Source organism: Halictus rubicundus, chromosome 6, assembly GCF_050948215.1.
Source record: "Halictus rubicundus isolate RS-2024b chromosome 6, iyHalRubi1_principal, whole genome shotgun sequence".
Classification (NCBI taxonomy): Eukaryota; Metazoa; Arthropoda; class Insecta; order Hymenoptera; family Halictidae; genus Halictus; species Halictus rubicundus.
Genome location: NC_135154.1, coordinates 8761211 through 8783899, shown reverse-complemented (window position 1 = coordinate 8783899; position 22689 = coordinate 8761211). Strand labels below are relative to the sequence as shown.

The window sequence follows — 22689 nt, the reverse complement described above, 5'->3', positions numbered from 1 at the left end:
TTTTTATCTCCTATAGTATAGGAGAAATGCTTCTTATTTAGTAACAGAAATATTTTTATCTTCCATAGTATAGTATCGTACAGTATAGTATACAGTATAATCTATAGTATAGAATAGTATACATTCTATAGTATAGTATCTTCTAGAAGATAGAAATGCTTTTTATTTAGTAACAAAAATATTTTTATCTTCTATAGTATAGTAACAAATCTATAGTATAGTATCGTATAGTATAGTATATAGTATAATCTGTAGTATAGTATAGTATACATTCTATAGTATAGTATCTTCTATAGTATAAAAGATAAAAATATTTCTATTACTAAATCGAAAGCATTGAATTATGTGTGTGTTTCTAATTATCGTGGTCATCTCCACGCGTCGTTAGTTGTCAAGAGTTAAAATCCCGAAACGGGAGCAACATATTCGAGTTGAAAATAGTTTAGTGTTCGACGGTAACGAAGAAGTGTTCATTTCTGCACCTAATCAGATCCACCGCTGCGCGTTCACTACCCCGCCCGATAAAGAAGCAGAGCGGTCAGTTATCGAACAGAGCGTTATAGTATATTCGTGTAAAATCATCAGACGTTAGGATACAGTGCTTGGTTACGTCGGAGCGATTGTACTGAAAGAAAATCGCGGATGGTCGTCTACGGTGTGTCCCGACGACAAAATGGCGCGCAGGCTGTGGAACCAGGAAGCTTCCGGACGCAACCGACGCTGATGCAATTGACGACCTTGCAGCGAGTCCCTTCGGGTGTTCCGCAACACGAAAACGTGTCGGTTGTCCGAGTCCGAAGGGGAGGAGATGAGACGCGGGTTCCTTCGGACGTGCAAAACCTGAAGAGAAGCGAGGGGGAGTGGCCCGAGGACGCTGAAGAAACGACGAGGATGGTAGGGGAACCGGTATCGCGAAAAAATCGTGAAGTCGAGAATACGAAAAATAGAGAGAGAGAGAGAGAGAGAGAGAGAGAGAGAGAGAGAGAGAGAGAGAGAGAGAGAGAAGGACTAGCAAGGAGAGGGGGGCCGAAGGAGAAGGAGAGAGGGGAGAAAGAAAAAGAAGCAGAAGAGGCAAAAAGGAATGCGAACGGAAGGAAAAAGACGCAAATGAGAAGAAGTGGTTTTCAAATAGGGGGGTAAAAAAGAGCGGCAAACATAGTAGGAGGAAGCAACCGATGAACAGGCTCCTCGCGGTGAAAAAGGAGACACGAAAATGAGAAAAGAGAGAGCAGAAGGGACGTGCTTACGCAAGATTCTCCGGCTTCTATATTTACTGTAAGAACCGACTCGCCTCTATCTCTCTCTCTCCGGTGTGTTCTCTTTGGTATCCCCGACGCCACGCCAGTTTTACGGTTCGTTTTCATGATTCATTCCACTCCACCACGTGGCTCGGCCGATGCTTCCCACGACGGGCTACTTGTTCGGCCGCAACGATGACTTTTGCTGGCCGAGGCTCTTCGTTATCGAAACTCCGCTGACAATCAGTAAATCACACGGAATACCGTGAAAACTATGCTCTCCGTGCGATTCCGTGAGGCCGGGCTCGACCAATATTTCTATAGCGCTCCCCCGTGAACATCGTGTTCGTCACGCCTGATATTTCGTCTCGCATGTTATGTCACTCTCCGTCGAGCGAATTTTACGAAGAAAATAACTTGGAGATGGACCCAACGTTTTTCTTATTATTTATACACCTCTCGTCCACCTCTTCCATCAATATTCATAATTACACTGTTCGACTATTAACTTACTCCTGGACTTTCGGGAATCTTCTCTCTAAAGAACAATTTCCTAAACAGAAATGCTTAGCCTCAGAGTTTCACACTTCACTTGGAAATTGTTTCTTAGATACAATTCCATCTGAGAAAATTCGAACGAATTTTCGAGCGAGTTTTACGAAGAAAATGAGCTGAAGATAGGTCCTACATTTTTCTTATTATTTATACACCTCTCGTGCATCAATATTCATAATTACACTGTTCGACGAACTTTAATCTTCAACTATTAACTTACTCCTGGACTTTCGGGAATCTTTTCTCTAAAGAACAATTTCCTAAACAGAAATGCTTAGCCTCAGAGTTTCACACTTCACCAGGAAATTATTCCTCAGATATAATTCACCCTGATAAAATTAGAATGACTCGCAATAAAAATTGCACAGAACACAACGGGTAATAAAACTAGCAATAGTCCCAATTGTTTTCGACTTAAGGTAACATTATTTTCAGGATTGCATCCGACGACGGTGGTGAATTTTCTCGCGTATTCTTTTTTTCGCGGGATCTGAAAATCTTCCGAATATTTTTCCCAAGGAAATAGGCGACCGGTACAGCACTCAACGCGTCGAGTATTCTAAGGCGAAGCGTCTCGGCGAGGCAGTGCTCTTTTAATTTCGCCGGCCAGTGTTTGCCAGGCGTTTCGTCGGAAACCGTGTGTGTACTATGCCGGTGGCCTAAAGGCGGATTAAACGCAGGCCAGGCGGTATCGCGCGGTTGACGCGTTCCGAACGCGACAGAGTTTTCATGAAAGCTCGTCAAATTGTAGGTCGGCCATAAAAGTCTCGTTTCATTCGCGAAGTTATTGGTCATCCTGATCGTTCCGGCAGCGCGGCACACAAAGAGCTCCGCGGCAGTGTGTTCGGGGACAACGAAATTCACGGAAGCCACGGCGGAAAGGATGTTCGTTGGCCATATAATTCCCGCTACTTTGTGTCGCAAAGTGCTGGACGATATAAATGTTTTCATTGTCGGCCGAGCGAGCTACGAGCACCGTTGCTTGCCGCCGCCGCCGCCGCTGTGTACATTGTAAGGCAAATATTCTCTTGGGCCTGTGCTCGAGTAGTCTACGCTCGGTGGCATAAATGTTCACGGCACGGACGATACCATCAAGATCCCTCCTTTTTTTCTCTCTCTCTCTGTCTCTCTCTCTCTCTGTCTCCCCCCACCCCGCCCCGATAGAAGCGGTGGCTCGCGGAATTAATGTCGGCGTTGCTCGTGCAGTTATTGACCTCGTTGCGAATTTCGTCTCGCCGATCGTTCCGCGAGACGTTGCCTCCGCCGATCGACCGATTGCATAAATGTCCCCGCAGGTACGAATTTTCCAACGACAGCGGGAAAATCTGCTGAACGTCTTGCGAGCATCGCTCTCTTCGTGGTTCGCTCGCTCTTCAACCCCTACCACCAATTTTACGGTTTCAGTGATTAGAACTTTTCTGAAATTCGTAATTTTCGGAAAACAAGGACAAATTTATGTCTACTGTATGCCTATACGATCTTCAATAGCTGTACATTAATAACGCCTAGAATTTTATTTCGGTTTTGGGAAAATTAACCCTTTGCACTCGAAGCTATTTTAACTCTAAAATGTTTCTTCCGAATCCCTTGCCTTCTATATATCTTTTTTTCCATGTTATACATACGAAAATGGTGCAATTTGCTCGTGCAATACTGAAGTGTTTAGCAATTTATCGAATAGAAATAAATTTAATAATGTGAAAAATATTTTTAACAATGATACAGCAATTTTTAGCGGCGCCTTACAGTCACCATTCGAGTGCTAATGTAGGGCAAGGGGTTCAGTTAGAATAACTTTTTCGGAATTGGAACAGACGATTTCAGATTGCTTGAGGAGGATTTATTTATTGGAACGTGTGAACAACATTTTTTCGTCCGGTGGTTTCTCACCGAAATATTTCATGGAGATAAAAATCGTTATTTATGTGGTATCTAGTATGTTGTTTTTCGAATTCAACATTTTAACGAGAGAACCGAGTAACTGGAAAGAACATTTTCACGGACTGGAATTTCTACCAGCGGCTTTGGAAGTCGCTGGTTTAAACCGTCCGCGGTTTTTCGATTCTTCGTCATTTTCAAAGCGGCGCGATGCACGTCAGTGTGTGAAATGCAGAAAAATGAGGTAATCGCTCGAGGTCAGGGCTGTAGGGTGTGGGGTGGTCGAAGATTCCCCAGCGAAATCGCTGCAACTCCTGAACTATTTTCGGATGATCTAAATCACGGAAGAACTTCCGAAGATTTGCGAAGTTATAGCAAGATGCGTCAGAAGAATGTTAAAATCAATTTTTAAATTTCGTTCGCAAGCTCTTTTATCTTTGCCTTTATTTCCAAACTTCTCTACGGTTGTTTCTCGAATTCGATAACTAGACTGCGGACTTTTATGCATTTATGAAGAAATTAACTGGGCGAAATATGAAACAAGGGGAAAAATATAAAAAAATCTCATAATATCGTTATGTTGTTCTCAACGTAAAAAGACTACTAAGGGATGCAATGAATTTTTGTTTAACTACTGCTTCCCACAGTCGATGCAGAATATTTTTATTTTGCATTTTGTATATTTGTAATAACGACAAGACTACACCTACTCAGGCTTCTTGCAAGTTTTATTGTAACATGTAAGGGTGTTAATTTCCGATGAAAGCGTTTTCGTAACTTCAGTAACCTCGAAGGAAAGAATTAGGGATCAGCTATTTTGACGAACGGCGTCGTGCACTAATAAAGCATTTTTCCTACCGTGCCAGGTGACCAGATTATTTTGTTGATCGTTTCCTCTCCTAACGATCTGGTTTCGCAAATTCCAGGCAAGACGAAGGTGGTACATTCCGACGCGGGCTGCAGCAGGACGCTGCCGGTTGCATCGTCCTGGAACGGGCAGGACACGAATTGCAATGGCAACGCCAACGGCGTTGGTAACATAGTGAAGAGGGAACCCCTGGCTTCGGTGCCGTGTCAAGTCGCCGAAGTCTCGACCTCTCTTCACGCGACCACCACTTCGGTGAAAATCGAGCCGGTACCACCGAAATCGGAAAACGGTGAGTTTGTCTCTTCAAACGTTTTGTAAACCGACAACAACTCGTCTCTTTTATTTTCGCTTGTTCGCTGGAACGATTGGAGAGGGTCGATGCATTTTCGAGGACTGAATAATATTAGGGGGACCCATAAGTAATCAATTATTTTGAAATCTAAAACAAACTTTGTAGTAAATTCAGGTTTTTATTTCTTAATTTATTATATAATCTCCATCATTGTCAAGGAGAGTTTGCCATCTTGCCCGCAAATTTTCAATCCCCCTCTTATAGAAATCCAGGGTTCGTGAAGCAAAATATGACTCGAGGTGCCTCCTTACATCTTCTACCGAAGTGAATGTTTTATTTCTTAAATAATGCTCCAGAGATCTGAAAAGATGATAGTCAATATCCGGTGAGTACGGGGGTACGGTAAAACTTCCCATTGCAATTCTTTGATTCTTTCCTGAGTGAGTTTCGCTGCATGGGGTCGGGCATTGTCAATTTGCAGTATTACGCCTTTTCTGTGGACTAAAGATGCCCTCTTTTTCAATAGTTCTGAACACAGCCGTTGTAATTGCTGACAATACAACTCAGCAGTAACTGTTTCTCCAGGTTTCAACAACTCAAAGTGAATTATGCCACGACAGTCCCACCAAATGCACAGTAACACCTTTCTAAGTGATAGGCTAGGTTTAGGGGTTGATATTGCGGTTTGATTTGTAGAAAGCCATTGCTTGGAACGCTTTATGTTATCACAAAGAATCCATTTTTCATCTCCGATAACGATTCTGCTAAGAAATGGATCTCTACGAAATCTGGATAGCAACGAAGTGCAAATTGATCGACGAATATTGGTCTCAGATAATTGATGCGGCACCCATATTCCTTGCTTATATGCCTTTCCCATTTCGTGTAGGTGCCTTTGTATAGTTGACCATATGGACCCAAGGCTCCTCGATAATTCTTGTATACTTAATTTTCGATCAGCTTCCACTAGAGATTTTAGGGTGTCATTATCAAATTCAATTGGTCGTCCACTTCGGGGCCTGTCAGAGAGATCATGATCACCAGCAGCAAACCTTCTGAACCAACGTTGACACTTGTTGACCTTCAATACATCTCCATAAACATCGCAAATTTTCTTTGTTGTTACCCGTTGCATTAAATCCCGCGTGAAAATGAAAAAGTATGCAATGACGAATATGAAGAAGGTACGGACGCCGCCATTTTATTACAGGGTTGTAAAAAAAATTATACTTTTTAGAATATTTTGAAAACAGGCTGCTTTACCGAAAACTGTAAAAGAATACGTATTTTTACGATCGGTACAGTACTAAAGGCAAACCAAATTCTTTGCGAATACTTGATTACTTATGGGAGTCCTAATATTTTAACGATCTCGTCGCACGGTGCAATTACACTTATTCGTTGTATTCTCGAACGAAAACAGAAATGGGGCACTTCTACTAGGTCGGGGAGGGTCGGTACATTTTGGAGGAAATAAAAATTGCAATTTTTGTTAAACTTTGACGGAGGAGATAAGGAAAAAATGTGGTTTCGAATGGTTAGGGCAGGATTTCCATCGCCGTTTGTTGGCGAACCCGAAAGTTCAAGTGTACCCCGCTCCGCTGTACGATTCTGACGTCACTTGCCCCGAAGCGTTGCTCCCGGGGCAATCTAGAGCGCTTCCAGGGCAAAGAGCGCTTATTGCCCAGGGCTGGTCTAGCCCGTGACCGACGCCGACTGCTGCGGCTCGCTTATGTCATGTTCACGGAATGGCACTGCTATTTACTAAATGTTTCATTCTCTAAACCAGTAGCGCTTTATGTAACGTTAAGCAGAGTGTACCGGACATTTATACCGTTTATAAACTCGTACAATGTGGCGAGACAATGATTACATCAACGAGGATTCGTGTTACCTCTATTTCAATATAGTCGTAGAGTCATTGTAATTTTTCACAATGCTCGAAAATCGGAATTCACGAGAAATTAGTCTATTTAAACGAGTTCGTCTGAAAATGAAGTGTTCGAAAATGGGTACGCATCGCTCGGGTAATTTCCGAGCAGTTAACTTGCAGCAATTAACATTCACGTTTCGCGAATGCTATTAATTAAATTATCTTTGGCCGCTCGAGCGAAATTCTCAATTCAGTAATTTCTTCATTTGTGACGTCGATTTTATCCGCTGATTATATTCGATTGAAAAATATGCTTGAAATAATTTGTTTGCTTTGCACGCGTGAAATTGAAGCTGTTTTCCAAACGTCTCGAGAAAGTGATTGCAAGCTTTTTGTTCGACTTATTACCATGAATAGAAATACTAACGTTTGGTAAAGAAAGTTTGACGAAAAGGAGTTCTACGCATTTACCTGTTTTTATAATAATACAATTGTTTGAGAAGAGAATGTTATACCATGAAAAAGAGCATTGAAAGTAGCCTACTTTGGCAATCACCCTTGGAGGAGGTTTCTTCTGTAGTTCTACCCTCTGTGAATCAAATTTGTAAAAAATTTGTCACGGGTCCCCAATTTTTGAGAAGTTCTAGGCAACATGCCTAAGGTGTCTATTAGCTAAGACGTCTCTGGACATATGTTATCGTAGTTTGGAGCTGAGCCAAAAGATGCAATTCAAGCACAATTATCCAGACGCTTCTGAACAATACTTCAAAGACTGCCGCGGGGACTTAAAAATAAAACCTCGAGGACACAATAGCAGAAACAAATAGCAAATTTGCAGAGTCGCATAAAACCAGGCTGGCAACAACAATTTCCATGTTACAATGATTAAAGTACCAGGTATTGGTGCTGTAGTTACACTGTACCCTCTGTATTATGCATAAGTTACGCACATTTATTATAATTTAACGGCGGACACTTTATGCAAAATAAAAAAAATAAAATTTTCTGAATTTCAACAAACTGGAGTGAAATTGAAATTGATTTTTTTAAATAAATTCATCCCTTCTCGGATTATGCCACCAGTTGAAAAATATGGACCTAGATATTAGCCTGTGGGATAACCACGCAATGTCTATTTTCACTATGCCGAGATCATTTTCTCCTAGCACCTTTCCCGCCGCGCGAAACCGTCGCGCTACTGTTAAATGATCAACCTACATATAACTGTCTGACAAGCTCATAAAGTAGCTGCAGGCTTTTCGTCCGATAATATTAGCCTAATCTTAGCCTTACGGTATATCCTGTCGTCAACGTCGAAATCGTCAGTTTCGAGTCCCATAAAATAATGTCGATGTGCACCAAATAAAATATGGCGGTCCCGAGCTTCAGAAATAGTTACCAGTCGGTTTACCCGACGATTTCCTTTGGATAATCAAAATGCAACGTTCTACGTGCGCTTTAACGACCTCCATTTTGTACGCGCAGTCTGCCGACAAGTATTATCAAAATATGTGATAAAAGTACAAAAAAACTTCCACTTATTTGCGTTTATCGGCTCTACTTATCGCCACCGAACGTAATTAACATGGAAACGTTTCTGTTAGGTTTGTTAACGAATTTAGATACGCAAGAGTACCTGTTTTATGCGAGTGATATTCAGACTGCGGATGTTTATGCAACATTAAAATTATCTGTATCAGTTGCAACATACAGGAGCGTCGTGGACATTAATTTAATTTCTAATCATTTTGTTCAGCTGAAAATAAGAAAAGCTACCCCCTTTTTTCTTCTTCGTCCCAAATACGACGAAAGACGGTCCGGAGCCGTCGCCTTATATCGGAAGAAAACGAAATACAGTCAATTCTCGATATATGTCAACAACACGGGTCTTGCCAGTGACATGTATCGTCTAGAAAACATACCCGAGCCGTGTTAAATTTACCGAGGCCTCTTCGTGGCCCCTCCCGGGGTATACTCCGCGGTAGTGGGGATAATTTCGCGACGTTTATCATCCAGCCCTTGGCGACATATATCGAGAAATCACTGTATCGGCGTGGGTCGGAAATGACTCCGGCATAGGACTAGAACTCGCAGGAGCGCCCAAGGGTGAACCTATATTATTTGTTTTAAATATCTGTACGACGGATACATATTTTGTCAAATTCAATTAACGATGAGTTGACGTTCGCGATTAAATCACGGGACGTGACATTTTCCAATTTATTTTCAACGAGCTGTGCGCAGCTTCCAATCGAAGATTTTTCGTTGTAGTTGTTCAATTCGAGCATCGATAATTGAGAGCAAGATTCGCACAAACAATTTCTATGGTGGCGCGACGAAATTAGTTTCGAAGGATCCGTGAACGTCGTTAGCGTTATCGATCACAGCAATTAGAACGGGAATGGCCGAGGTGCGCCCGCGACCGGGGATAATAGCTACTTTTTCAATGGGGAATTTCGCGGCGCGCGTAATTAAGCGATTTACATTTTACACGGGAGATCGAATCGTTTGCGCTTATCGAGGGGCGACAGCCCTCGACAGCCCTGCATTTTGTATTTCCTCGGAAGGGGTGAATTCTGACTCTATTTGTTATAACTTTTTCCTTTGCGAAAATTTTCTCCGTGGCTTTGTTCAGGAGTTATTAGCGAAAAACGCGGACCAATCGGAGCGCGGATACGGCGGGCGGATTCTGACTCGGCCAATGGCAACGCGACGCTCGGCGGGAGCTGTGCTATAGCCGCGCTCTGATTGGTCCGCGTTTTTCGTTAATAACTCCTTAACGACGCCGCGGAGAACATTTTCGTAAAGGAAAATGATATTTCAAATGATCTCAGGAATCAACCCCTGAAAGGAAGTACATTTTTGGGACACCCTGTACACATACCGGGTAAATACATTGAGCCCTACTTGTACATACCATTTGTACGTATTCTGCTGAATTTTGAATTAACAAGTATGGTCATTTAAACATTACAATATAATTTATATATATATATATAGATAAATTACTATTATTATGCTATAATATTATACTATACTATACTATTATACTATTATTACTATTATTACACTACTATTATTTATATATATAAATTATATTGTAATTTTTATATTGTTATATTGTAAAAATATATATAAATATATATATATATATAATTTGTTAAGATAATATATATATTATCTTATCGATTACGTACATAATTCTGTTCTGCGATATAGCAGGTTTAGAATTTTTCTCTGTACAGTAGTGGTCCATTAGAAATTGTTAGAGCTTCGTTATATTTGGAATATAATAAATTTTGCTGTTTACTCGGAAGAAGTCTCAGCAGTATCACCATGACTACGACGATCGTTGAGGGTTAAATATACTCCGTTACTAAAATCCGAAGAATCTGTGGATCATTAATAACGCGAGGCAGGAGGTAGTCGTCGTTGACGTTAATTAGTAGGACGCCGTATATGAAATACAAGCGAACGCAGCCTTGGCTGAAAGTATTGAGCACCGTACGAAAAATGAATTACTTCGAAAGATTTTGCATCTCAAAGTCGAAATAACCATATTTTCGTTAGTTGTCTAAAACCAGTTAATAAAGTCAATTAAAAGAAAATTTAAAAAAAATTGAAAATTGAGAAAATTGAATGAATTGTTTACCTTTCTAGATACCTACCCCGGACTAGAATCGCAGTACTTTTTTTTGAAAATCTCACAAAACGTGACAAGCAGTGAAAACTTTCCAACTAGAGATCACTAACAGCGCAGAAAGTTGGCTTTCGAGAGAACGACAGAACGCGCAGACTATGAATCGAATTGTTTTATGACTCACTGTAAATCTTGTCGAACGTTTTCGAATTCCTTTGAACTGTCCGACAGAAGATAATGAACTGGAGAAAATTACCTCAGGGCCCAGTGTCCGCAGTCAGCTTTGCAACAATAAAAATATCTATTACTTCTTAGAACAATCGAGAACCTTGCAAATACTCGCAAGAACCTCGCAAAATATTTATAAATATACACAGTGATCAAGATCCTGATGATTACTAGACGGAGAAATGACTAAAAGGAGAAAAATACTAGAAATAGGTAAAAATACTAAAAATTACTAAAAATAGGTATTTTTCTCCTTTTAGTAATTTCTCCGTCCAGTGATGATCAGGATCTTGATCACTGTGGATCACCGAAACAAAAATTACAAAATAAAAAAAATATCTTTAAAATAGAATAAAAGAAGCGGAAGCCACCTTGTGGTTTCTTTCTTCCCCAATTTCTGCCGTTGGAAAACAACGTATCGATGCTCCGCAAAATTTCGTCATAATGATCTGCAGTCTACAAAATCACTGATCGCGTTAGAAACGGCTGAGTGTTTACCACCGGCGGCAATCCCGAGGGAAATATACAGCCGTCAAAGCGTTAAGTGCGAAAGTTCGTAGCGATCAACGTTTCGCGAAAATTATAAAATCCCTGCGAATACGTCTGGGGGGGGAGGGGGGGGGTTGCAAAGAGCGGGGTGGGGGTGATGGCAAAACGATAAAAGGCGAAAAAGGAATTAAGGAAGTAAGAAAAGGGAGCACCTATACGCCGACTATACCAACACGCGTAAAAGGGGTAGGGGAATAAGAGAGGGAAAAAAAGCAAAACGTGGTTAGGAGTGGGGCACGGGTGAGAGGGGGAAAGGAGGAGTGGGAGGGGGGAGGGGGAATGAAAGGGAGGGAAGGAGAAAGAGAAACGAGCTCGTTAAGTAGGAGGTGCGTGGCACGCATGGCGACGCAAACACAAGGCGTGGCTCGAAAGAGTCTCGACCCTATGTCTATCCCTGGCACACCGAAGTGTGCTTCGCCACTTGCACATTCGCGAATGGCATGATCGCCACTCTACGCTTATCCCGCGAGCGGGGTTACGTCATTCGAATCCCGCGGCAAATGACGCCGAGTAAAAGGCGAAAGAACGAGACTCGAATTGCGGGGACTCGTCCAGTGCGATTTTTGATTTGCGAGTGGAGTCGTTTGTGGATCTGCCAAAGGGGTTGAGCTCGACTCTCATCCTTATCCTAATCGTTTATGTACTGTACGAGATGTGAGAGTGATGGAAAAATGATTGTTACTATAAACTTTGTCTTTTCCTCCCCAAACAGGGAGCAATCAATATTTTTTTAAATCTGGAAACAGGGAGTGAATGATTCCAGGAACCTGTTAGGGTTGAAATCCCTTAGTATCGTTCTCATCACTGTCACGTGAGACATGTCAATTTTTGAGCGCCTTCGGTATGCTTTGGAGTTCACATAAATATTTTACACGTACTTCTTCATCAGCTAATGTCCATATCGAAGAGATGATTTATTATAATTAAACGGCGGACACTTTGTGCGAAATAAAAATTGTCTGAATTTCAACAAACTGGAGTAAAATGGAAATTGATTTTTTAAATAAATTCATCCTTCCCAGAAAACAACCCTCTCAAGTTAGGGTTAGGGTTCAGAGTATGATCTATTTCCTTGAATATCTCCGAAACCATCAGACCGGGACGATAATTTCAACGTGGAATTTATACGTCATTGAACGACGAATCTTCCAGTGCAGACGGATTTTCAGGAAAATAATTTATTTAAAAAATATTCTAAGAATAAATTGGTTTTTACCACTGCTGGCCTTGCTCGGTTACACTCAGACTTCGGATTCTCATAAATTGATGTGTGTACAATCTGTAAACAAGTTATGTGTACAATATGTTACGTGTCCAATATGTAAACTTGCTTAATATGTTCATAATCACAAAATCACTCGGTTTAAACAAAGTGGATTCCCAGCGGGCGTGGATTAACTTTTGCTAAAACAAGAAAAAAATGGGATGATACACGAAATAAATTGATGAATCCCCGATCTAAAGCCGGGAAACGAGCTCGGGTCGAAGAGCACGCTTATGTTAATACATAAAAGTATCCGTGATCGACGAACGCCGCGACGCGGTTCTAATTGCAGTCAGCTGCACCCGAAAGGTACGGAAAACTCAAAGGAGACCGGTCTTCTTTGATCTCGTTCATCGAAACCTATCCGTAAATCTTTGAGCGTCCTCCAGCGTGATCCGCCTCGGCTACCGGAAGTGCGCGCGCGCGCGTTCGCTACAGGTCTGCGAGTACGGGTTTTCCATAGAAAAAACAACCCCACCAATAATGGGGCTCGAAATTTATGTGCATCCGTATCTGTCTTTCAGGGATCGTGGTATCGAATGCAGGAGCCGGTGGCGTGCCGGTCGGGATCGCAGTCGGCAGACAGAGATTACAGCACCAAGAAACCTCGACGTCGATCCGCAACGTGTCCCTGAGTCATCACACCTCGCATCATGCGAGCTATCATCATTTTCAACCCGACAATCTCGGTGAGTCTCCGCCACTTTTGCTTGATTTCGATCGAACTGCAGTTTCTCAGCGAAACCCGCGTTCCATCTCTCTTTGGACTCGCCTAACTTCCTAGCGGATCCCTATTAACGCGGGAATTAGATTAAATTAGGTTTTACGAAAATCGAAAGAATTTATTCATTCGGCTCTCAGTGCACCAGCAACTTTTCCAAAAAGTGGACCGAATGAGAACTTGGAAGAATTAGTTCACAAAATAATGTGTAAACTAAATTTTTTAAAAATTGTAATTGACAGAAAAAATGTCAGAAAGTAATTTTTCAGTCATAATTTAGAGCCCTTCTAAAATGGACATGCCTGTTCTAGCTCTGAAAATTGTTCAGCTTGTTTTGGAGCGACTAACGAAGGATCGTGTTGTATAATTGTTTATAATGTAGTATTCGCGAGAGTGTTCCCGATTGTTTGCGAATCCCGTCGACGCTGTCCAATTGCTGCGCGGAATATCGATACTTTTTCGCGCGACCGACACGCGATACGGATCAGTCAGCCGACAATGGTGTACATACGCTCCTGGCAGCATGAGAGAACTGCTCGGTGGATTGTCGGAACGCGAATAATACTTCGCTCGAATCGCGGCTAGATGCACGCTCGCATTATCTGCTTTCTCCCGAGTAGAAATATTTCTATTGGAAGCAGATAATATCTGTGCGAAAGGGGGAGGCGGACAAGAGATTCTGGAAGAGTTATGCTAGGGAGTTATGCTTCCAACATTCCTACGTACGCACCGATACGAACGCCGTCACAGAACAATTTTGTAAATTTGACTGTCAATTTTTTAAATCAAGCACTTTAATAAATATTAAATTGTGACTAATTTTAGTCCGGGTTTTATTTGCAAATAAATTGAATGTGGTTGCAGGAGGAAGAGATTTAAATAGTTTTCATGGAAATGAAACTTTTGTATTCTAATTTTAACATTAACTATGTCTAAACGAAATTTTTAAGTTGTTTTCTAGCATTTATGCAATTTTACATAGTCTGAAACAAGGTTCATTTTCAATCAGGTGCAACTCACTGGACAAGTTTATCGTATTTTTGTTTAGTTAAATAAATTGTTAGGCATCTTATTTGATTAATAACAGGTAGAAATTACTTTCTTCTATACTCGATTCAAATTAAAGAGTTTTTAAATTTGTTACATCACGCAGATCGAATGTTAATGAAAGCATTCTAAGCGTTCATATAATTCAAATTCGTTTATTTTGTTCATATCGATAAGGACCGTTCATTATGGCAAATATATATACGGTGTACAAAAAATTTCCGACCGGAGGCGCTCCTAGAATGTTTTCCATTTACGCGGAAGCGATGTAAAGCGAACTTTGGCTAATATTGAATCTAAGAATATGGGAAGCAGTAGAATGTGTTGCGGCAAGTATAGTCTTTTAGATATCACTTCCAAAATGTAAAGTGAAAAGTTTATCTGGTTGGAAACTTCTACACGCCGCTGTAGCTACGCGCCGCCATTAGGTTGTGCAAGAAGTTCGCTCGGGTTTCTTTACGCGAAAATTAGGCGCCATTGAGAAGCTTAGTATACAATAATCTTCCGATATGCTTGGCAACTTCAATATTAGACACTTTATTATAGAACTGGTCGCTTGTTTTATTACGGAGTTCGAACACATGAATTTCCTTCTACCATTTCGAGCGAATTTCCACTCGCGAATTTTCCACGAATTTCCCTCGAATATGAACAAATTCATATGCAGTACGTTCGAGTCCTATGGATAACTTTTTTCATTAAAAATTGGTATTGGTTTGGGTCCGGAAAATTCCCAGGGAGCGTCGCGCGTCGGTCGGAGATATAGTCATCGTTCTGGAATAATTCTTTCTCGCTATTTAGAATTTCATCCGCAGCCTGGACATTATTAATACACTATTTTCTGAACGTTCCATACGAGGACCTGGCACAATGTTAAGTTTACAACGGGAACCTTTTTACCAGATATCTCTTATCACTAAGCCGTTTATTTTCAAGGAAAATTGATTACCGGGTAGGGACCAAAATGCTACTCGCGTTCGTTTCTTTGTTCCGACGCGTGCGGCACAGGTTGCCATAACCGCCGTAAAGGCGGCTGACTCGTGCGGGGCGGAGGAGGGGAACGATCGCCCGCCGGTTGCTTGTTCCAGGCAGAATGGTGACGCGCAATTTGTGTACACATTGAACCTGTTGTTAGGTTCAAGCACGGCCATGGCGGTAGGCGGTGCGACCCTGGTGCATTGCGGAGGACCTGGAGGGGAGGACCGTCCGGCCCACCTAGCCATTCCTTCGGGAGCCCTGGCACCCTCTTTGAACGCCACTCTCGGCTCGAGCCTGAATTCCAGCCTGAATTCCAGCCTAAATTCCACGCTGGGCAGCATCGGCGCCGCGGCGAGCGCAGCCACCGCGGCCGCGGCCGCAGCCGCAGCCGCATGGCCGCCTACCTTATGGCAGTACCCCGCGGCGGCCGCGGCCGCTGCAGCTGCAGCTGCAGGTGAGTCCCATTCCCCGGCTCGCTAGCCTACTCTCTCCTTCTTTTCGATTTTCTTCGCGCGCGCTTCCTCTTCCGATAACCCCGCGAAGCAGAACTGGGAAATTATAATTGGCGTACTATGAAAGGAATGACGAAGAAATAAAAAAAAAAAAATCGTAGAGCGCGTTGTACGAGGAAACGCGTTACGCGAGAACGATGGGCGCTGTGTCTTTAACGCGTTGGAGGAATTCGCGTTCTACTGTATTATCGTGAGTACAGGAGACCATTGAGGCTCGAACGGTTCTACAGGGTCCCATTCTATGCGTTTCTTGTCGGCGAATCTCGCGCGTTTCCGACATATCGTCTTTCCGCAGCAGAGCTGTTACAGCGTTATGGATTATAGCAGTGGACACTCGTACAAAGAGACCATTTTTTGGCGCCCATTTCTAGTCATCGGAATGAAACACACAGCAATCTACCCAGAAATTGTTACGCGTTGAACCGGCTGACGCGTCTGGTCATGGCCGACCTATTCTACTTCTGGCCCACGCGGACCTGCGAACTCGATTTTCTCGAAAAGGAGCCGTCAACCGAAAATATTAGGAGGACCCATAAGTAATCAATTGTTTTGAAATCTAAAAGAGACTACAAACTTTGTAGTAAATTCAGGTTTTTATGTCTTAATTTATAATCTCCATCATTGTCAAGGACAGTTTGCAATCTTTCCTGCAAACTTTCAATCCCCCTCTTATAGAAATCCAGAGTTCGTCAAGCAAAATATGACTCAAGGTGCCTCCTGACATAGGAGGACGAGATCATAATCAATACATCTCCATAAACATCGCAAATTTTGTTTGTTGTTACCGTTGCATTAAATCCCGCATGAAAATGAAAAAGTATGCAATGACGAATATGATCCTCTGAAGGTACGGATGCACCCATTTTATTACAGGGTTGTAAAAAAAATTATACTTTTTAGAATATTTTGAACACAGGCTGGTTTACCGAAAACTGTAAAAGAATGTGTTTCCTCTTCAACGATCGGTACAGAACTAAAGGCAAAGCAAATTCTTTGCGAATACTTGATTACTTATGGGTACTCCTAATATATTACCCGTCTTTTTTTGCAAACTTCTGCCCATAGAATCTATGCGAAATTAGTTATGCAAAATATAAGTTTCGGTTTCCTGTTCTTAATTTGCGTTTCGTTGAGAAAATACGGTCCTAAGTAGACCCTGTTCAACAACACCCTGTGCCTTGCAACAAAAAATTTTTTCTTTTACGTAAAGATCTTCTATTTGTAATTGTTTGAACCTGAACGTTTACGCGACAGTTTCGAACAGTTATTTTCGGAGCCGTTCCAAGCTCGGCTTCGGAATTGCAAATCCGCGTTCAATAAATTTTCTCCTTCCGCGTGCTTTTGCCATATGGCGGGCCGGTTTAGGAAAACTGATTTCCCTTTAACGGTCCCACGGACGTTATATGTCACGGACACTCGATGTTGCAGCTAATAAAATTCCACCACTCCTTAACCTTCTAACAAGCCCGCCGTTAGACCGGTGTGTGCACAACGTGCTCGGCTTTTCTCGAAGGACGCTTATCAATATCCCGGTTTCTCGTTTTCTATGATTAATATTTAATTGCGTGCTCGTTGCGTACGTCTATTTACGTTCTATTAATTTCATGCAGCTTCGTGCACGCTATTGTACCTTGCATTGTGATTCACACGACCATTCAGCCTCTGAATACTGGCGAAACTTCTTGAAACTGGGATACTACGAACAGTACCTTGTTTATTTATAAACGTTGCTTTGCAATATGGTTCGTGTCACGTAGCAACCGTAGATTGACTTATATTTGTTTGGTATAATTTTTAGAAAACTGGCTGCACGAAGTACATTACAAATAAACACCATAGATATTAGTAATAATCGTTGGGAGTTGAAGTCAATTGTAAATAAAAAATGTGTGAAACATTATCTGACAATCTACTGTGTAACTATTCCCGAAGAGCATATGGAAATACAATTTTTGAAATATTCAAACAGCTACACAGATGAGCGGTAATTATACTGAATTATTTCTGAGGACTTATAGATCTGTTTTTCATCAGATTTGATTTTTTTGAGAGAGTATGATTTCAGAGAATGATCCTGAAAATTAAATGTTTTAAACATTACTTAATTACAAAATATTTCTGCAAAATTAACATTTGTGGAGGGATTTTTCATATTAATTTTCCCTGGAACTGAGTCTGGAATAAAAGGAGGATTAAAAAGACTTTAAATACACGGACGCATGCACGCATGAAATCGAAAAATGAAAACCGTACAGTAATGTACAAAAATGTAGACGTACAATTTTGTTTATTGGCAGGTTTCGGTGCTTGCAACATATTGGTATGCACTTGTTGGAAGCTCATCAGAACCGAGGATTTTTAAGGAAACCTTGTAAAGCTTGACAAAAAGCCCGATCGAAACACAATTATAGAGTACGCACAGTACAGGTTTTACATACACTCGCACAATTCACTGTAATATTTTTCACACTTATTCCCGTGCATTTTATGCTACGAACCAGTTTGTAATCGTATATCTATATTCCGCGGTGTCCGACGTTATAAAGAAGAATTAGCGAAGGTACGTTATTCTCGTTTGCGAGACTGTATTTAGAAAATTTCATATTTATTGCGAAAGCACCGGTGCGCGCTCCGTTCTCTGCATTATACAGCGATGTTACATCGGGCGACCTGTTTTTTCGGGGAGAATCCGCGGCCGGGCTGCGTGCTCGAATAAATCATTTCGATAATCGGATATTTATTTGCGAGCCTGCGACCGCCATTTAGTTAATCCGGCCGGATCTTTTTGCTCGGGGTGTTGGCTCGCTTGTCCAATACGTTGCGAATTCTGAAAACATGTCCCCCCACCCTTCGCCGCCGTCCCAAAAAATCGCGAGCATTCGTTACGCTTGTTTGAGGTAATTTCGTGCCGTCGAGCTTTTTCAACGGTTTCGTAAATTATTGCCGTCCGTTCGGTTGCAATAACCGAATCACTGGTAAATATTCATAATTGACGCCTCATTAATACGGTCGCTATAGAAATTACCGTGCTGATTACCCGCGAATCCGGTACATCTATCGGCTTATTGTCGTTCGGGGTACATTGCAGTAAATCAATCAAAAAGTCTCCTCTTAAAACGGAACAACATTTTCAAAATCAGCTCGGGCCGCTCGAGTTTGTGTTTGACCACTTGTACTACAGAATCTACTGAATTTGTATGTTATTAATTCCCTTTAATCTGTAATAAAATTCTATTTTGTTATCGAAATATAGCCACCGGAAAATACGCGAGCACACGATAGGCAATGAATAATTAAGAATTACGTTTTAAAGATTTTTCTAAAAAAAGCTTCCGTAATTTTTAAATTTGTATCGGAGATCCGAACATTAATTATAGTCACTCACATCACGAATCACAGTTTTCTTTCGATACAAGGTGATGGCTCGGGACCGGCTTTCGCCTTATTTCGGACGCAGAAGAAAAAGGAGGGATAGCGATTTTCTTATTTCGAAATAGAAAGCTTTTTTCGTAATAAAATTGTACGGCATACGGAGGGTTAAGCATTTCTTGCAATCATAGCGTTAGCAATTATGCGACTATGTGTAATTATGCAATTGTGTGTGTTCGTTCAGTTTCGCAGAAAAAATCTGGAGCAGTCCGTCTATTTTCGTGTACCAAATTTCAAAGATTTCTTCGCATACTGATCATTTGTCCGCATGATTGCGAGCTGTTCCAAAGACGGCGAAACTCCGTCGTTGACCGAGTGACCTTTAATCGGATAACGAAGATCTATATTCGCGACGCTCGCGCATTTACAGGTTCCTTAAATCATTCACGTGGCTCTGCATTCGAACCGCCAATTGTCGGCTGCTTTATATTCGAACTTTTTTTATTTGACCGGAAAACGAGGAGATGAGCGCACTTACGCGTGCGTAGTTATCGACACTCATTGTCAGACATCAAATCAACGACACTAAACTAATACCCTCGTACGTCGTTCGGAGTGAAAATTCAACTTTTGAAACTTCATCTTTTAGATTCTGCTTGATTCCTTTCTGCTTATTTATTGGACCGCGCGTTTGGAATATATTTTTCAACCGATCGAATTTATTTTCCGACCGAATGTTTCGCGCAACAATTTCGAAAGAGCGTGCAAGTGTTACGTTTTCCAAACGCGACGTTCAACCTCGACGTATCATATTTATTAAACGTATTTTACAGCGATGCCGATGGAGCCTGTCGGGTTTCCACAAATGGGAGTCGGAGTCCAAGGTGGTTTGCAGTTGGTCAGAGATCCAAATACGGGCCATCTTCTTCTCATTCATGCCGCAGGTATGCATGGAAATTCCCTCGTATTATAGACCAAAGTAGCCAAATATGGAACATTATTTCGTGCTTCGAAAGTCATTCTTACAAATCGGACGAGCAAACGATTCGCCATCAGCATATCGACGAGGAAATACCAATCCAGTGACAGAACTTTTTCATTTTTAATGATTTTTTAAAAGATACCTCTGCCGTTATATTTGTCACATTGTTCTGATTAATACGAGACCAATCAGGACACAATTCGGAGCGTATTTGCTTGTTCGATTAACGGTTTAGCAGAACCACAATTATCTAGTTTAATAGTGTCTGATACAGTGGTCTTACTGGAACATACTTTTCAGTCATTTCTCATACAGGGCGTGGCCGATCTGCTGGTACAGGACACATAAAAAATAAAGTTAAAAGAAAGTACAATGTTTTTTCGTTTTCTAGAAAATCTAGTTTCTAATCGGCTGCTGTGTCTGTTCATGACCGACCAATTCTACTTCCTGGAAACGTGTCCTTGCAGCACGCGAATCCAGGGGACCTACAAACTCATTTTTCTCGAAACCGAAACTTTAAACAAAAAAGAAAACATTATACTTTTTTATCGACTTATCTTTTTATATAGATTCACTTCCTTGTACCACCAAATCGGTCACAAACCTGTACCGTAATTTCTCTATATATGTCGCCGCGGCCTGGATGATAAACGTCGCGGAATTATCCCCACTACCGCGGGGACCCGTGAGGGACCACAGTACGTCTCCTGGACGATACACGACGCTGGCAAGACCCGTGTAGTGGGGATAATTCCGCGACATTTATCATCCAGGCCTTGGCGACATAAATACAGAATCTGGTTGTAACACGGGGTATAAGTGTGTACAAGTTTTTACGGTGGCAGGTGATTAAAAAATCGGAAATTTGTTTGGAAACAGAGCAAATGCAGCAGGCGGTCGTGTGGCCAAATTACTCGAATCACAATAGCGGAAACGTCGCGCCGCCGCCTCTTTTGCTTCCGCCGCCTCCGCCGCCTCCGCCGCCGCCGCCGTCTCTTCAGCTTTTGAGCGACATCGGCGGCGCGAGGTTGGTTCTCACTGAAAGCAAGAGAAAGCAACAGAGCACTCTGCCTATTGTGAAGATAGAAGCCGACTGCGGCAACAGTCCCACCACTATAATCAGTGAGTACCACGTTTTTTTCCTTTCCCCTTCTGTCGCAAGCGAATTACACGCATAACGCGCGACCCCAGGTGTGTAGTCCACTGAAAAAAAAGATAATAGATGACTATAGTCGTTCAGTGTCGTACAGTGTGCCACTACAAACGTCAGTGTCAAACGGTACACACGCTTAGAATCTCACGGTGTCGAGGAATAAACATGCTGTAAAGGTGTGACTGTAATTATCTCGTTTCGAACGATCGTTGTGTTTGAAAGGTGTCACTACAGGTCGTTCGACATCGAACAGCTGCATTCAGATAGGCGTAGCCACCTTGCGCATAGTGATTGCACCGTAGAAAATTCAAAGAGGAGACGAACAATTTCTATGAATTATTGAACAAGGGCGATCCTTTACTAGAACGTGTCCCATGGATGCAGCCATTTCATTTATATTTCCAAGATATTTCCATAGACATTGAGTTTCATATAATGAAGCCTCGATGAAAATGGAGTCTCCCTGAAAACGGTCAAATATTTCAACGTTATTCTTATATCGTAACCCTCATTCACCCCTCTTGTCAATTTCACACATTTCCCATTTATGGGGGTTAAAAAGCCTGAACTTTACAGTTGCCTCTCCTCCCTCCGTTTGCGTCACAGATGCACACTTACAGAATTCAAGGTTTTTGCAAGTACCTCGGTTACTTGAAATTTCCGCCAAAAAACAGAACAGAACAGCAGAACAGTGTAACAGGTGGCAAGGCCGGGGATGGGGGCGATTCGAAAGTTTGACCAAAAACCGCAGGAGAGGTTGATAGTGGTGAAAATGACGTCGCGGTTATCTCTAGATAACGTCCAAATCGTAAATCCCATAGCGTCGACGGAGTCGACAAAGGCGTTGCAGACGGTGACCTCGATGACCGGCGCGATCGTTCCGGATGCGCCTCTGGTGACCACGCTGCACTACTACCCCCATGCACCAGCCCTGGTCCAGATCAGCCAGGCGGAGCCGACGCATTGTCGATCGCAGGTATGTCAATGTTTTTCTCGTCTTCGGTTCCCCGGCGTCACGTGCCGATCGATCGCGTCGATCCTCATCCCCATTCGCGGGCCGATAATATGAAAAGCAAACGACGCGGACGAAGAGGAGGAACGACAGTAATTATGCCAAGCCCAGAGAGCTCGGCCCAGCCGTTCGCATAATGCGGAAACGTTGTGGCACATTGTATTAACTATGCGCAAAGCGATTTGCATCGATATCTGCATCGCTATCTGCATAGATATTACGAGCCGGCTCTCCGGTGTAGACCCTCGATGCCTCTGACGTTCAGCATTCCCTGTCGGCCTGTTCGACCCGCAGCTTACTTTTCTTCCCTCGCACCAACTCTCGTCGTTTCATTCGTACCCTCATCGATTCTCAGCCCGTTCTCGCTTCCTTCGACTTTTCCTTTGTTTTCCCGCCGCCGTTACTCCCCCCCCCTCCCCCGCGTTGTCCCAGTCGCACCCTTTACTTTCGCGTTCACTTGTTGCGATTCGGTGCTTCTCCTCAACTTCGTGAACTCCGGAGCCCTTTGGGTGCTTGTTTCTTTGGTAATT

General features: G+C 42.3%; 1 protein-coding gene across 6 annotated transcripts in view; it reads left to right on the top strand.

Moving 5' to 3' along the window:
• The window catches only part of Wge (BAH domain and coiled-coil containing protein winged eye), a 153044-nt gene that overhangs the window by 116715 nt on the left and 13640 nt on the right, over window positions 1-22689 (top strand). For 3 of the 6 annotated variants that reach the window (XM_076789787.1, XM_076789785.1, XM_076789786.1), the window contains 6 exons: window positions 4598-4828; window positions 12910-13074; window positions 15289-15585; window positions 19846-19956; window positions 20874-21116; window positions 21942-22123. In XM_076789787.1, the coding sequence (XP_076645902.1) occupies window positions 4598-4828; window positions 12910-13074; window positions 15289-15585; window positions 19846-19956; window positions 20874-21116; window positions 21942-22123 (1229 nt within the window). The remainder of the gene's footprint in view (window positions 1-4597; window positions 4829-12909; window positions 13075-15288; window positions 15586-19845; window positions 19957-20873; window positions 21117-21941; window positions 22124-22689) is intronic. The other 3 variants (XM_076789789.1, XM_076789788.1, XM_076789790.1) reach the window with 2 other exon arrangements.